Below are 15,115 nucleotides of genomic sequence, written 5' to 3'. Positions count from 1 at the left end.
TGTGGTGTTGTGAAAAAAAAACCTCAACAAGTTTGGTGCATTCTGCATTTTGAGCCAAGACACGTCAACACACAGAAACACTGAAACTACAAGTGCTCTCTTTTTAAATTTGACTACTTTCTTACAAGACAAGACTACCATTCGGTCTTCCTTTTACGAGGCAACATTCCAAACACAATATCCATTCGAAACTACGAGACGGAGTATCTCCCTCCAGAATACGCTGCTTTTGTCATTGATGGTACCATAAGCTCCTTGTTCCTTTGAATGCCATCAGCAAACTTTCGAAGCATGTCACCGAAAGTCTTTTGCATAAGATTGATTTCCGTAAAGAGCGACAAATTGTTCAGATAGCCGGATTTCAACCCATTGAAATCAAATTCACCAGCTTTGGCCATTTGCTCTTGAAGAATACGGATGGGTCGAGAGAGGAAAAATGCCAAGGCAATACTAATCAAGGCACCAACTACACCCACGACCCCCGCTGCTACTCCGGCGTTTCGATTGCTGATATCTACGATTCCCCATATGTCAGACCGAGGGATGACGGTAACGACCAGCCAGTTTAGATTTGTTCGATTCAACCATTGAACATCAACAAGAAGAGTTTCAGACGTGGTCAATGTGGTGACAGTCAACGATACCCCCGCGGCCGGTACAAAGTACAGAGAACCGTACTGGGAAAGGAGTGACAGTGTCGTTTGTTGAATATAGAGGTTTGGCGAATTCGAGGCATTGTAAGTCATTGGTCCGTAATTGATCTGGCTCACATTCAAGACCGATGAGCTGACCATATTGCCTGATGGATGGACAATGTAAACAAGTCCGTTTGCTGTCACCGGAAATGAGGCAAGAATTCCCTCCAAGGACCCCATCGAGAAGCTCGCAAAAGCAACGCTAGTACATCGAGGATGCGATTAGCCAACAATATGGAATCTTGTACCACTTTTATCGCCACATACCTCGTGAATCGCTGACCAGCTGTGCCGGTGTCTAGTGGCATGTTCAGATACGATATCCTTCTTATTGCGACTAACGAAAGGAGAAGGGGTGTTCGAGTCATACATATTGAAGCGTCTTTTGTAAATCACATGGAAATCACAATACATACTAAATTGTGTAAAGCGTGAAGAATTGGCAATGGGCTGATTGATTCGGTAATCGTCAGACCACATCGGTTGCGAAGTCAAGGCTGGCAACGTAAACCCTCCCAAAATGACCGACGCAGTTGAATTATAACGAAAGTTCAACGGGCCAAGATACGTCGTCGAGTCCAGAATAGCATTGTAGGAAGTGTCTTGGTTGATGGCATACATTTGACTAGTTTGCGAGGTCCCACTCCCTGTGGTAATATCTTGTAGAACATCTAGAATGAAAGAAATCAGGTTGGACATTGCTTGAGAAATTGAGATTCAAAGGAAGAGCCTCACAATGTGCAGGCTTCACAAAGGCCATGCAGAGATTTTCACCTAATACATAATACAGATTCAATCCGATGGTGTCAATATTCTCCATTCTTATAAGTAAAAGCGATTTCAAGTAATTACCGGTAGCAAAGCCTAGGCCCGCACAAGATGGAATACCCGTGCAAAGGGCTGCTGTCATTGGTAACAAGGACAGGATCAAAGAGTTGGCAGTAATGTTGATGGACGAAACACCGCCATTGGTGGCAATAGCTGGTTCTGAGCTCACAAACGTTCTCATAGCACCGTTTTCTGTCACTGCATGTAAAGCTCTCTCAATTCCCACCAGTTCGGAGGTTACTAAATATACAATGTAGTGATTGAGTAAATTGGGCTAGTTATAACGCATTTTGAAATTGAGTTTCACAAACCATTTCCGATGACACGATTGATCAACGAGGTTCTTAAGCTTGTTCCGAAGGTGTTTAAGGATATGGTCGTGGCATTCGTAATGACCAGACTAACTACAAGAGCTAAAGCAGCAGACACTATCATGGTTTCTGCCATCAAAAGGACCCAAATCGGGATTGTGCATCTTCGTTTGGCCGCTATAATGGAGCTAAACCGGACAAGGAGGTTAAATAGAATAATTCTGGAAGCGTGATTCCGAAAACGTAAAAGGTTACCTTGCCATAGCGATAGAATTCTAGTGGAACTAACGTAAAACTGTTTTGTTGAAAGTTCTCCGTGTGTATCTCCAGATATGGTTAGGGGCCACCCCCCAAAACATTGGGTAATTAAACATGATTGGAGGATCTACTGATTCACGAGACTGCTAAAATTCAAAACGGGCGGTTACTGCAAAATTTCAGGACTGCGAATCTAGACAGGATTGAAAGGATTACGGGTATTGCAAGCTATAGAAAACATGTTGCTGCACTGTTTTTCCAAGTTGCGTCACAAACAAGTGGCGCAAGGCAGGGCAATAAAAAGAGAGACAAGTTTCGGTGAGAGGCTTCCCGAATACTCGCTATGAAGACCGTCGCCATAGGATCGAGTCCCTTACTTCTGTGACGGTGAATGTTTGCAAGCCGTGACATTTGTTAAAGAAGAGATCTGTAACCTATATTTTATGCAAGATTACACAATTGTTGGGCTCTTTACATAGAAAATGTGCAATGTTCGATACGAAGAACAACTATGACCCAGTAGAGTTGAACCTGGAGGATATAGCTTCACAACCACACCCTCCTTCTCAAACAATCATCCCCACCGCATTAGCTTCGAGTCATTGCAACCAAAACCTCGCGCAAGACAGTGAAGAGGCTGGGTCCTTCATTCAATACGGAAATTCCTCCGAGTCCATAACTTCCTTTCGATTCTTCACATTAGCACGTTTGAGAAAATAATCATCTCGCGGATACTGAGCCCCGAGTTTCAAGTAGTCGAGAACGCTTTCAGGCTCAAAGTCTACGGATGCTATTTTCTTGATGACTGCTGCATAGAGTATATCCAAGTCGTAGTAGTGTGCAGCCTTCAATAGTTCGATTCGTAGATCTTCATCGTATCGCATAGATGGCATCCATTCAATAGCGGTTGTCCATATACAAAAAAGCCAGGAGTGCTCTCATACAATCACCTGAATAATTGGCTTCGATTATTTTACGATGTTCCAACTGTGGATTGGAGCTCCTTCACATCCTCGCGTCCTCACTCATTTTTCCTTTTAGGCTCCAACATTTACGTATGCCAATGTACAGTTTCAGTTGAGTATTTGCCGTGGTGTTTATAGGTCTCAAGAGAATAATCCTTTGGATTTTGAGGAAGATGATAGAGATGAAGATGAAGAAGATCATGTACAAAAACTTCGACGAAAAGTGGGTCTTCCTCCTCTAGCTTTGTGATAGTGTATGGCAAGATGGTGGGGGTTTATTATAGATATATAGCTCAAATACAAATTGGTTATTTTAGCGAGAAATACAATAGAAACACGACTACGGTCTTTACTGCTATCTGTTATATTCGCGATCCAAATACGAGAGCTTACGGAGAGCGCGTAGTCAACTCTCTCTTCAACGCGCTACGAGCTCCTTCCAAAGTTTCAGATTTTGCTACGTAAGCCCACGGTGCAATAGAAGGTGGTTCAAGGTACATCATCAGATCCCGTTACGCGTGAAGAGCATCAGGATGGCTGTCAAATGCCATTGCAGTCACTAGCTTTGAACCATTCTCACATTTTTTCAAACATTTGCAACCTAGACTTTGTCGACAATCAACCCTTTGGTACTATTGGAAATAATGTTCACGTATGCTCTGACACTTCAGCCTCCGACAGGCCTGAGTCTATGTGTGCTGGGCAACTTTTCCGGCACAAAACAGCAGGAAATCATTGTCGCAAAGGGAAGCATTTTGGAATTACTAAAACTCGATTCACAAACGGGAAAGATAAACACCCTATTGTCGCATCAAGTATTTGGCATCATACGCTCCATCGCTCCCTTTAGATTGACAGGTGCTTCAAAAGGTACTTGAACTGGATGCTTGGACATTGTGGGTTTGCGACAAGGAAGCTAAAGACTCGATACATCATACTAGATTACCTGATTGTTGGATCAGATTCAGGACGAATAGTCATTCTAGAATACAATCCAGTAAAGAATGTATTCGATAAGGTGCATCAGGAGACGTATGGTAAAAGTGGGGTTCGACGAATAGTGCCCGGTCAACACTTGGCTGCTGATCCAAAGGGTCGTGCCGTCATGATAGGTAACTCGTAAAAAAGCGCACTTTTTTTGTCTCAGAATGCTGACTGTTTGCTTCATACAGGTGCTATGGAAAAACAAAAACTTGTATACGTTCTCAATCGTGATTCAGCTGCCAAATTGACCATTTCGTCGCCTCTCGAAGCACATAAATCGAATACTATTGTACATCATATGGCTCCTGTAGATGTAGGATTTGAGAATCCTATATTTGCGTGTCTCGAAGTCGATTATACTGATTCAGATCAAGATCCAACGGGGGAAGCATTCAATAATACCGAAAAGGTTGCCAGAATATCTTCTATAGTCTTTTTGTTTTGTACTGACACATTTAATCTCTCTGATAGCTATTGGTGTATTACGAGTTGGATTTAGGTCTGAATCACGTTGTGAGAAAGTGGAGCGAAGCCGTCAACCCAACATCAAATCTCCTTATAACAGTACCAGGCGGCGTAGATGGTCCAAGTGGCATACTAGTATGCTCTGAAAACTATATTACATGGAGACATCAGAACAACCCACCCCTACGAATCCCAATACCTCGACGAAAGGACGCTCTATCACTAAAACCCGGCGCTAACGGTGAAAATGCCGAGTCTTCCAAGTCAATCATAATCGTATCATCCGTAGTACATAAATTGAAGCGAGGATTCTTCTTCTTGCTGCAGACTGAAGAAGGTGACTTGTTTAAATTGACGATGGATTATAGGGTTGGAGCGGATTTGGTTGTTGGGCCCGTTGAGAGTTTCAGGGTTAAATTCTTTGATACGATACCAGTTGCTGCTGGAATGTGTTTGTTGAAGAGTGGGTTTCTGTTTTGTGGTAGTGAATTTGGCAATCAGTAAGTTCATGCCAAAACAAAAAAAAAACTCAACTTCGCGTTCATCCACACTCATAGTTTTTCTGACAACTAACATCCCAATCCAACCATTAGAATGCTATATCAAGTTGACAATTTGGGTGATGATGACGACGAACAACCCGAATTTAGCACAGCAGACTTCCCACAAGGTGAAGATGCACCTGAAGTGACAGTCACGTTCCGACCAAGACCTTTACGTAACTTGACTGGAGTGGACGAGATTGAGTCTCTTAGTCCGCTAGTAGATGCCAAAGTACTAAACCTACGGGATGAAGACACTCCGCAGATATACGGCTTGTGTGGACGAGGCTCGCGATCCAGTTTCAGAATATTGCGACACGGATTGGAAGTCAATCAAGTTACAGATCCTGCTGAATTACCTGGTAATCCTAATGCAGTATGGACTGTACGAGCTACTTCAAGAGATGAATTCGATTCGTATATTGTTGTATCGTTTGTGAATGCCACGTTGGTGTTGTCGATTGGTGAGACTGTGGAGGAGGTTACGGATACTGGGTTCCTGGCTACTACTCCCACGTTAACTGCTGGTCAATTGGGAGATGATGCGCTCGTACAGGTACATCTGGCCTGAGTAAATGAGTTTTTTTAACCTTCTCATCCGTCATTTCCTTGACAGGTGTACCCACAAGGCATCCGTCACATTCGATCTAATCGTCGTGTCAGTGAATGGAAATCACCAGGAAATAAGGCTATTGCTCGTGCTGCTTGCAATCAGCGACAGGTAGACGTGGATGCATTCTTTCAAATCTGTTGACTATTTTTTGGCTCATCCCTTCCAACCAACTTCGTTGTAGGTCATTATTGCCTTGTCAAGTGGCGAATTGGTGTATTTCGAATTGGACATGACGGGTCAATTGAATGAATTTCAAGAGCGACGTGAAATGCTGTCGCCTGTTACTGCTCTTGCATTGGGGCCTATTCCTGAAGGTCGTCAAAGGTCCAAGTTTGTGGTATGTCCGTGTTTGTGCTTTCACATAAGGCGTTCATTTGTTGAATGAAATTGGGAGTGTTTAGTAGTTCTTTTTTCTGCGTTTGTGCCTTCTGCTGACCGACACCCCTTGATCTAGGCGGTTGGATGTGCTGATACTAGTGTGCGAATTCTATCATTGGATCCAGATACCTGTTTGACGCCTCTAGCTACTATGGTATGTGGACTCCCCATATGCCAAAAATGCGCAAAGCTCTATCTGGATCATGTTCTTACGACTTCTCTTTTCAGGCCCTATCCGCAGTCCCGGAATCCCTCTGTATTGCCGAACTGATGGATACAGGAGCTGAGCGAGCTCAAGGCACTCTATATCTGAATGCCGGTCTCAACAATGGTGTACTGACGAGAGCAACATTGGATCCGACTACTGGTGAATTGAGTGATACTCGATTACGATTCTTGGGTGCCCGAGCCATCAAATTGCATCGTATTAGTATACAGGGTGCTTCTGCTGTATTGGCTTTGTCGACACGGCCGTGGTTGATGTATACTTTCCAGTCAAGGACTCGTTTGATACCGTTGAGGTGTGTACTCAGCAAAGGAACTCCTTTTAGTCAAGCAAGATGCTCGTGGACTGTTGAATTGTCCAGTTCAGGTCTCAATGTTATGTGTGATTGTCGCTCTAATAAGTTTTCATGTTTCTAGTTATGAGCAATTGGAATACGCATCAAGTTTCAGTTCTGAGCCATGTCCAGAAGGAGTCGTGGCTATTGTTCAAAATACATTGAGGTACTTGACCGCTTGTGGTGACTTTTTTTCCTCACTAATCCATTTGTTTCGCACCTTGTAGAATCTTGACGGTTGAGAAGCTGGGGGACGTCTTCAACCAATCTGTCGTTCCATTATCATACACACCACGTAAATTCGCTGTACATGAACCAAGTCGAAACGTCATTATAGTCGAAGCTGATCATAACACATGGTGTCCATCTGACAAGATCAAGTTGTTGTCTGGAGAAGACGTACGTATTTCAATCAATTAGCATTTTCTAAGCGGTGCTGCTTGTACATTCTTGAGTAACTCCTTTTTGGCTTTTCCAACAGGATGATAGAATGGATGTTGAAAGTGATGATGGTCAAGCAGCAGCTCCAAATATCAGATCAGAGCCAGCTGAAGAGTTACCACCGGATCAATTTGGATTGCCACGAGCTGAATCTGGGAAATGGGCATCGTGTATACGATTGCTGAATCCATTGACTGGAGAGACTCTCCAAGTTATTCAATTAGATGAAAATGAAGCTGCTTTCAGGTGTGTTTTTGGATTGTGTTGATTGCTAAACGTCGTCGTTTTGGCTCTTGACTCCTTTCTTTTTCGCCTCGCTGTTTAGTGTCACTGTATGTCGATTTGCTATTTCACCAACTGAATTGTTTGCTGTTGTTGGAACCGCCAAGGATACTATCTTGTCTCCTCGCAGCTGTAGTTCAGGCTTCTTGAGGATATATAGTATTGCGATGGATGGAACGTCGTTGACGTTTGTGCATAAGGTATGCAATTCGTCTGGTGAAACAGAGTACGAGTACTTTTGCTCATGCTCGTTTGTTCATATAGACTGCCGTTGAAGACATTCCAAGTGCCTTAACACCCTTCCAAGGTCGTGTATTGGTTGGCATGGGTAAAATATTACGTATATATGAAATGGGAAAGAAGAAGCTGTTGAGAAAGTGTGAAAATCGGGTAGGCAACAGCATTTCGATCGGTTCTCTATATCTGTTTTTTGCTGATCCTCAATTTTCCTATAGCAATTCCCCAACTGTATAATAACTCTACACACTCAAGGAGATCGAATCATTGTCGGTGACATTCAAGAGTCTGTGCATTATTGCGCATTCAAACCCAATGATAGTCGAATCATTATATTTGCAGATGACACTACACCACGATGGTTGTCATGTACTACTCAAGTTGATTATGATACCATGGCTGGTGGAGACAAGTTTGGTAATTTCTTTATAGTGCGATTACCATTGGAGGTATCGCAAGAAGTTGATGATGATCCTACTGGAACTAAATTGCTGTTTGAGAAACCCCATTTGCAAGGTGCTGCTCACAAGGTAAAAAACGAGTGGTGTCCTTGGACAGCCTGGTGTCGTTCGATACCTGCCGCTGACTATTTTTTCTCCTGTTTAGTTGAGTCGACTTGTAGAATACTATGTAGGAGACACAATCACATCAGTACAAAAGACCGTTCTCGTCCCCGGAGGCCGCGAAGTAATCCTCTACACAACCCTCTTTGGATCTGTAGGAGTCTTCATCCCCCTCGTATCCAAAGAAGATGTCGAATTCTTCCAATCTCTCGAAATGCACATGAGGCAAGAAGCACCACCATTATGTGGTCGTGATCATCTTGTATATCGATCGTCGTATGTGCCTGTACGGGGATGTATTGATGGAGATTTGTGTGAGCAGTTTAATTTGCTGCCTGCTGAAACACGACGACGCATTGCGGAGGAGTTGGACAGGACGGCACAGGAGGTCTCTAAGAAGTTGGAGGATTCGAGGACGAGGGTTGCGTTTTAGAAAGAGGAGGGGCAAAAAGGCAGGTGTGTAGTGTTTTTGTATTTGTTGAAACGGAAATATTATAAAGTCAGAAAGAGAGGAGCAGTCAGAATAGAGGTATAATGGCATCAAAAAGAAAGTTTTGGGAGAGCCGGCAGTCGCTTCCCCTTCTCGCACCTCTTGTAGCTGGATTGTTTCCATGTCCAAAACAATGGATTGAGCAATCGATTGTCCCTAACGGAATGCATCTTGTGCTCAGCGTACTGCTTCTTTTGCCAACATGAAGCGTACAAATGCTCTCAACCAATTCCTATTTTCATAGATAAAACTCACGCCTATTTTCATAGGTAAAACTCACGCTGCGCCAGTTGCGTGTGGTTGAGGACGAGATTCGCGCATAGGCTTTTGTTCAAAGATTCGCTTCGTCTTTCGTTCAAAGATTCGAGAAGAGAGAAGAACGAAAATATTTGGCAGCAACACTAATTTTTCTTTATAGGTTGTTTGTCACTGTCCACTGGAGAAAAACGAAGATTCAACTGCGTTTTGTAAGTTCATTCAACCTGCATGTAAAATTGGAGACTCAGTGCATGTGTAGACATCTTCATATTCAAAAGAATATATTTGTTCTTTGCTTCCATCGATTGTTCAGTTTAAATTGTGGTTGTTGCTTTTACTGTGAGACCATACTTTCCCTCAGAATAGCAAAAGCCGATGTACTAGGGATACATCCCGTATCACATACGAGCATGGATACATATTGTGCTGGTGTGATGTCATACAAGAGATTCAGCAATTTCAACTGCCCAATATCTCGCCAATCCGTCAGAATCGATGAATCTGCCTTGCCTTGTACATACGAATCAGAGCATAATGATCCGTATTCTGAACGTGGTCGACTGGATATGTCTACGAGTTCATCTGGATCACCTACATGAAAAGAACGGTAAAAGTGGTTTGTGAGAAACCATACTTTGTTGCCAAGAACACTTTTTTGCTGAAAAAGACTTACCAATTTCATTCCACACAAACGAATCTAGCCTGAAGGCATCCGAAAACTTGTATGTCTCACAGCATACAAGTACTGGAATCTTGAAATCATTCGCAGTCATTGCTACCAGTGCAGAACCAGCACGAGACATGACTGATCCATTAGATAAGACTGCACTAGCTCCCATCAGCACCTTGGTGACTTCCTTAATCACAAGAGATACCGCACTAGTCAATATATATGTACATGGGATGTTTTCTTTTACTAGTGTCTTGAGCATTTCTCGACCTAGCGAAAGTGAGGTCTTGGATGCTTAACACCATGAATGGGTTCAGACAAATTAAGCTTTTTTTCAGTCGGACCTCCTCGTACCTTCTAACTTTGGCCTTGAATCAGCTACAATGACACGGAACTTGATACCACTCTTCCAAAAGAATATCAGCATGTCTTGAATAACAGATGACCTAAATTCAGAAAAAAGACATTTCAGCATATCCCCAAGTCCATACGCCTTTTTGGCAGCAATTCATTTACCGTCCATGAGTCAAAATCACGTCTCCATCCTTCATATATGGTAGTGCATTACTAACAATGGCAATCCTAGCTGTGGTAATCTTTTCATTTATATAAGAGTCAATCCATAAAGTCAATTGAGATTTGGCCTGTTCACGTAAGAGCAAAAGGGGAATGAGAAACGATCTTTGCATGCTACAATAGACTAGTTTGAACTCACATCATGATCCGGCATATCAAGGGGTATAGCAGTGATTTCAGATTTGAGTGCTCGTATAGCTGATTTCATACTAGCGGCTAACGGCCTTGTAGCATTCAAAAACGTCACTTGGTCTCCGATATATGAGGTCAGATTTCTAGACAAGGATGTTCCAGGTGGTGTCACGTAATCCGAAATAACCTTTTAAGAGTACAGCAACAAAGTTGGCTTGCTTCAGTGAAGTACAAAAAACAGAATTTAATGGTATCCCATACCTTCTTGAAGGCATGCAACATATGTGTACACCTCGCATTCCCACCAACGACCAAAAACTCTGAATATTGTAATCCCAGAGACAGAACGACAGGATGTACATAACCACCAGCCTTAGATTCAGCCAATATATTATTCTCCCTTTCGTATTGCGTCAAGTGGGAAAACAGTGATACAGGCTTCTGAGCCAACGTTCGATGTACTGGTTGAGCCTTGCCAGTCTTTGACCGAGTTTTTGGATCATCAAATCTCATTTCGGCGGGTACTCGTAAATTCGTTTGGGTTGATGTTGGCGTTAGAGTTGACGGCATTCCTGTTGTTGGTGTAGAGGGATTACTTGTTCGTTGTTGTTGAGGTTTTGGCGTTGATGCTTTACTGTTTGTTGATGCATTTGGATTTCCTGCTTTGGCTGCCTTTTCGGCTTTTTGACGATCCTTTTGCAAGCCGGATGTTACAAAAAAGCCCGTGAAATGTTGAACGATTTGGTAGTAACACTCACTTGCAACTCTCGTCTCTCAGCTCTCGTCATTTCCTTAAGTGGTTTCTTCCCACTCTGAGGCTTGTGCGAAGCATCCGATGTACCTCCTTCTATACCACCAGCATCAGGCTGCGATGCTCCCTTGTCCTTTTTCTTCTTGGGCTCTTTTGCCACAACACCAGCAACCTTTGCAGCGGCACTAGGACTACCACTGACACCCCCACTACTAGCTTGTATTCCAGCAGCCAATAAACTATATCCAGCACTGGGACTTGGTGCAGGTGGTGGCAACGCATCTATGCTCCCTAAACTACCAGCTCGATTCTGTAACGTGGCAGGGGCACTTAGAGGCTTTGAGACGATTGAAGGTGGCATTAGGTCAGTCGTAGATCCATTTAATGGTGTTCCAAATAGTGATGAATGAGGGCTTGATAACTGTGATGGGTGTTGTGGTTGTTGCTGACTTAAGAGTGACGATGCACGTTGTGGTGACATGTGGTCTGGAGGTCTGAATAAGTTCTCTTCAAACGACCTTCCAAAAGATGATCCTCTTCCCTATTGTACGACGATCCCAAGTTTCAGCACCAAAAACACTACATTTTGCGCAACGCAATTGTTTTCACTACCAAACACACTCCTCTCAACTCACAGGCGGTGATCCAAATCTCGTAATGGCACTAGACGATATAGACGGTCTCTTTGGCCTATGTCCAATATTTGTCGGCTGTGATGAAGCTGAGGGAGATCCAGGCAAGATTGCAATGTCTGGCAATGAATCGCTCCCGTCATCAGACAAACGCCTAGATTGGTCTGAATCTGATGCCCATCCTGGTAATGTGGACTTGTTTCGTGACGGATACGAGCCTGGTCGTAAGTCTGATTGAGTTGGCGACTAGTTGCGAAAAATACGAGTTAGTCACTTTGTTTAAAAACGAGACTTTGCAATCTGAGAGCTATAGTTACTGAGGGTTGAAAGCCTATTGTCTGCTTTGGAGACACGTTATTAGAGCTTCCCAGGTTGCTCGAAGCTGCACTCGACCGCCTTGAATCCATTGTTTTTTTTTGAAGGTCAAAAGATGTTTGGACAAGCTCGATCTTTCACGTTCGTCACAGAAAAGAGGACGAGATAGATACAACACGTTCACGCTTTTACAAGATAATTTCAAATACATTCGCGTCCAGAACTGTTCCATGTCAAAATGCGAACGTGTTTGATGATATTTACAAGGAGCTTCCAACCCCACCTTCCCTCATGATGCACCTATAGTTTCAGGCCGTAACGAAGCTGTCTTCTTCACCGAATCACCCAGCTTTATAACATTATGCCTAATAACATGTTCCTCGAAAGCAACAGCTTTTAGCAACGACTCCATTGTCGAAGGATGGGCATCAAACTCCATCGTCATATAACTAGGCAGTACAAAGTATCAGCTTTCAGCACCATTTGATACTAAATGAGCATCCAGTACCTTCCAGTGGAGTGTACCTCTCGATATCTCTTCATTCGGTATGGAAGAGCATCAGGTCTTGAATGTGTCAATTTTCGGACGACTCCATTCCTATCAAGGACATGGAGAGCAGCCAGTTTCATTAATGCTTTTGTTTTAGCTGCATATTCGGTATTGGTGTGGTCGATGCCGGCGCTTGCTTTTATTCCTCGGCTCTGTTTTTTGTAAGTGTTTTAAAAGGTTGTTAGTTGACCAAGCTTTAGCGCAAAGGCATTAATCGTCAAGGAGATTCCATTGCGCTGCCTACCATCAGTTTTGCATTAGCCCTCACGATGCATATTAGTTCATATAAAGGCATGTTTACAAGTTTTGGGTGCAATCCAAAATGTAGGACGATTGTTGCAAGTTTTTTTGGCTGTACGTTTTTATTGAACATTTTGGTGATCTGTCCGTTCCAATACAATAGTTTTATACAAAGAAGCTTCTCACGAGAGCTGTGACGCCTTGTCGTACCTAGTTTTCCGAAAAGAATGGTTAGCAAAAATTGCTGAGGACTTCACTTTCTATCACTTACAAAGAGTCCACGACATGACCCATATGTTTGACAGTATCCAAAGCAGCCTCATAAGTTTTCTAAAGATTCATCATATCAGCAACTCTCTCGACTACGGCAACAACTGAAATCAACATATCGTCTGGCAAAAGGTCACGCACATCAGCTGAAGGAGGCTCAAAAATGAGCAAACATCCAGCACCTTGATCCAAAATACCATTAAACACCTTGTCCAGAATCATTTGTGACAATCTAAACAACATCAATTGGGTTTGAATCATCGTCATCGTCTCGCAAATGATACACTAGAAATAGGAATGGATTTTTCTTGTTACATACCTGGACTCGACATCTCGTGTTGGCAATTTGACCAGACTGGCCACATGAGCAATTTCAACCCTTGAGAAGGGCTCAATGACTCTCAAAAGATTCTGTTCGTATAGAGTATCATATAGTGCAGACAAATGGGTCTTGATGATCGGATCATTTTGCAATTCTAGATAATATTTTTGGAAGTCAGATACGGTCGACCTTCAATGGTTTTTGTCGCTCGATCCAAAAGTGCAATTGCGTTTGATTTGGACGTATATACAGTAAAGAGTTTCAACGAGCTTCAACCAACTGATAAGGCCTCACAAGTAATAAACCTACCATCTTGGAAGTCTCGTAAAGCGCGTTCAAAATCTTGAAGAGAACGACTTTGGTGTGCTTTGGCTACCGCTTTCATGGCTTCAACTTCAGGCCCTGCATGTTTGAGAGCGAGCTTTCCATTGATGATGTTGTGTACATCATCCGTCTAGAAAAAATCGAAGATGTGAATTCGCCAAGAAAAAAATTACGTTAGTCTGAAATCATACCAAGTTGAGCATGATTTTACACAACAGCATATACTTGAGTGCCAATACAGCTCTCTTATCATCTTGTGACGAAAAAGACTCGAGAGTTTCGTAAAAGTAGGAATATCTAAGTTGTTGAACGTAATCCAATTAAGCAAAACAAAGCACAAAGGTTGTTACGTAGCGTCCGCTTACGCAGTCTTGTAATCCTTTTCTTCGGCATGGAGGATACCAGATTGCATGTCCAATTGAGCTTGCATCAGAGGTGGGCAGTAGATTGAATTGGCTGATGTTCTTGCTGAAGTCAATGCAGCCTAGCAAAAAAATGCGTTTTCATTCAATCCGATCGACAATGTCGGAAGCAAACGAAGCCCTTACTCGTGACTTTGGCACGTTTCTCAGAGCATGATAAACGCGACTTTCCAATAATTGTACTTCCATCAATACGTTCTTGTCATCCAATCGCTTCAATTCCTTGAGAAGAGATCCAATGAGTTGTAAAGAGTCCGAGTACATCTTGTTGTCGAGGTATCTAGTATGATGGTAAGAGTTGGCAATCATGACCTCCCAACATAACATCCAGTTCCACCACGACATACAATGCCACCAATCTGGTTTCTAGAGCCTGTCTCAAGAATGTTCTCTTTTCTTGTATAGACCAGTCAATCAACTCTTTACAGACTTGGACTTGGAGCGATAGTGCTCCTGGAATGTCTCCAAACAAGTCAATGAGTGTTCGAACTATGGTAATAAGATGGAATCAATATATATTCATCGTATAGTGAGTCTGTGATTGTCTGTTACCAATTTTGGCAGTTTTAGCCTTTGGTATGGCCAAGAAGAATGGTTTTGACGATCGAATCAAGGTAGCCAATTCAGTTGCTCTCCTAAATGCCGCGATTCCGGAAGAGTTAGTCTTCAAGTTGTTTGGGTGCTTTATCACGTTCAATGGTCAATCAACATACTCTAATTTCTTGTACAATTCGCCCAGCTTTAATATGGCGGTTTCGGCATGCTTGACGCCGTCTGAATCTCCTCCTAAATAATTCAATGATAAAATTAGATACGTTCGTGAATGCATCAAACACCTACAACTCGCAAAAGACATAGATTGTCAAAACATTCATTTACCTCTTGTCTTGTTGAATATTCCTTCGAGTAAAGGCACTGCTTCTTTTGGCGACTTTTTAGATAATTCATCAGCTCTTGCGAGCTCTTCTACAACTGCCTCGACTGCCATTCTTATGCTAGTTCTGTTTAATTGAACTCAATGGGTGACGCGTTGTTGCAAGA

At 42.8% G+C, this 15,115-nt stretch overlaps 4 protein-coding genes across 4 annotated transcripts; 1 reads left to right on the top strand and 3 right to left on the bottom strand.

The window, feature by feature from the left end:
- Window positions 1-3,701: 3,701 nt before the first annotated feature.
- On the top strand, window positions 3,702-8,555 carry SmJEL517_g02334 (uncharacterized protein; the record flags this gene model as incomplete). The annotated part of the gene is made up of 16 exons (XM_031168262.1): window positions 3,702-3,927; window positions 3,999-4,169; window positions 4,230-4,450; window positions 4,513-5,006; window positions 5,100-5,604; window positions 5,665-5,769; window positions 5,843-5,998; window positions 6,116-6,193; window positions 6,268-6,560; window positions 6,682-6,765; window positions 6,827-6,998; window positions 7,081-7,286; window positions 7,366-7,522; window positions 7,587-7,712; window positions 7,778-8,089; window positions 8,166-8,555. The coding sequence occupies 16 exons, from the start codon at window positions 3,702-3,704 to the stop codon at window positions 8,553-8,555; spliced, it is 3,696 nt and encodes a 1,231-aa protein (XP_031025834.1).
- Window positions 8,556-9,204: 649 nt separating this feature from the next.
- MRI1 (S-methyl-5-thioribose-1-phosphate isomerase) lies at window positions 9,205-12,038 on the bottom strand (the record flags this gene model as incomplete). The annotated part of the gene is made up of 9 exons (XM_031168261.1): window positions 9,205-9,461; window positions 9,544-9,810; window positions 9,895-9,986; window positions 10,057-10,184; window positions 10,256-10,435; window positions 10,510-10,941; window positions 11,007-11,540; window positions 11,635-11,877; window positions 11,949-12,038. 9 exons carry the CDS (start codon window positions 12,036-12,038, stop codon window positions 9,205-9,207), a joined length of 2,223 nt encoding a protein of 740 aa, XP_031025827.1.
- Window positions 12,039-12,235: 197 nt separating this feature from the next.
- On the bottom strand, window positions 12,236-12,576 carry SmJEL517_g02332 (uncharacterized protein; the record flags this gene model as incomplete). The annotated part of the gene is made up of 2 exons (XM_031168260.1): window positions 12,236-12,395; window positions 12,455-12,576. 2 exons carry the CDS (start codon window positions 12,574-12,576, stop codon window positions 12,236-12,238), a joined length of 282 nt encoding a protein of 93 aa, XP_031025828.1.
- Window positions 12,577-12,918: 342 nt separating this feature from the next.
- Window positions 12,919-15,062, bottom strand: SmJEL517_g02331 (uncharacterized protein; the record flags this gene model as incomplete). Its single annotated transcript, XM_031168259.1, has 12 exons — window positions 12,919-12,946; window positions 13,008-13,066; window positions 13,148-13,238; window positions 13,326-13,482; window positions 13,638-13,782; window positions 13,844-13,949; window positions 14,018-14,136; window positions 14,201-14,354; window positions 14,422-14,563; window positions 14,627-14,709; window positions 14,788-14,860; window positions 14,954-15,062. 12 exons carry the CDS (start codon window positions 15,060-15,062, stop codon window positions 12,919-12,921), a joined length of 1,266 nt encoding a protein of 421 aa, XP_031025829.1.
- Between the last annotated feature and the right edge of the window lie 53 nt (window positions 15,063-15,115).

The sequence above is a fragment of the Synchytrium microbalum genome (assembly GCF_006535985.1).
Source record: "Synchytrium microbalum strain JEL517 chromosome Unknown SmJEL517_scf0009, whole genome shotgun sequence".
NCBI classification, from domain to species: Eukaryota; Fungi; Chytridiomycota; class Chytridiomycetes; order Synchytriales; family Synchytriaceae; genus Synchytrium; species Synchytrium microbalum.
This window is presented reverse-complemented; position numbering and strand designations above follow the sequence as displayed.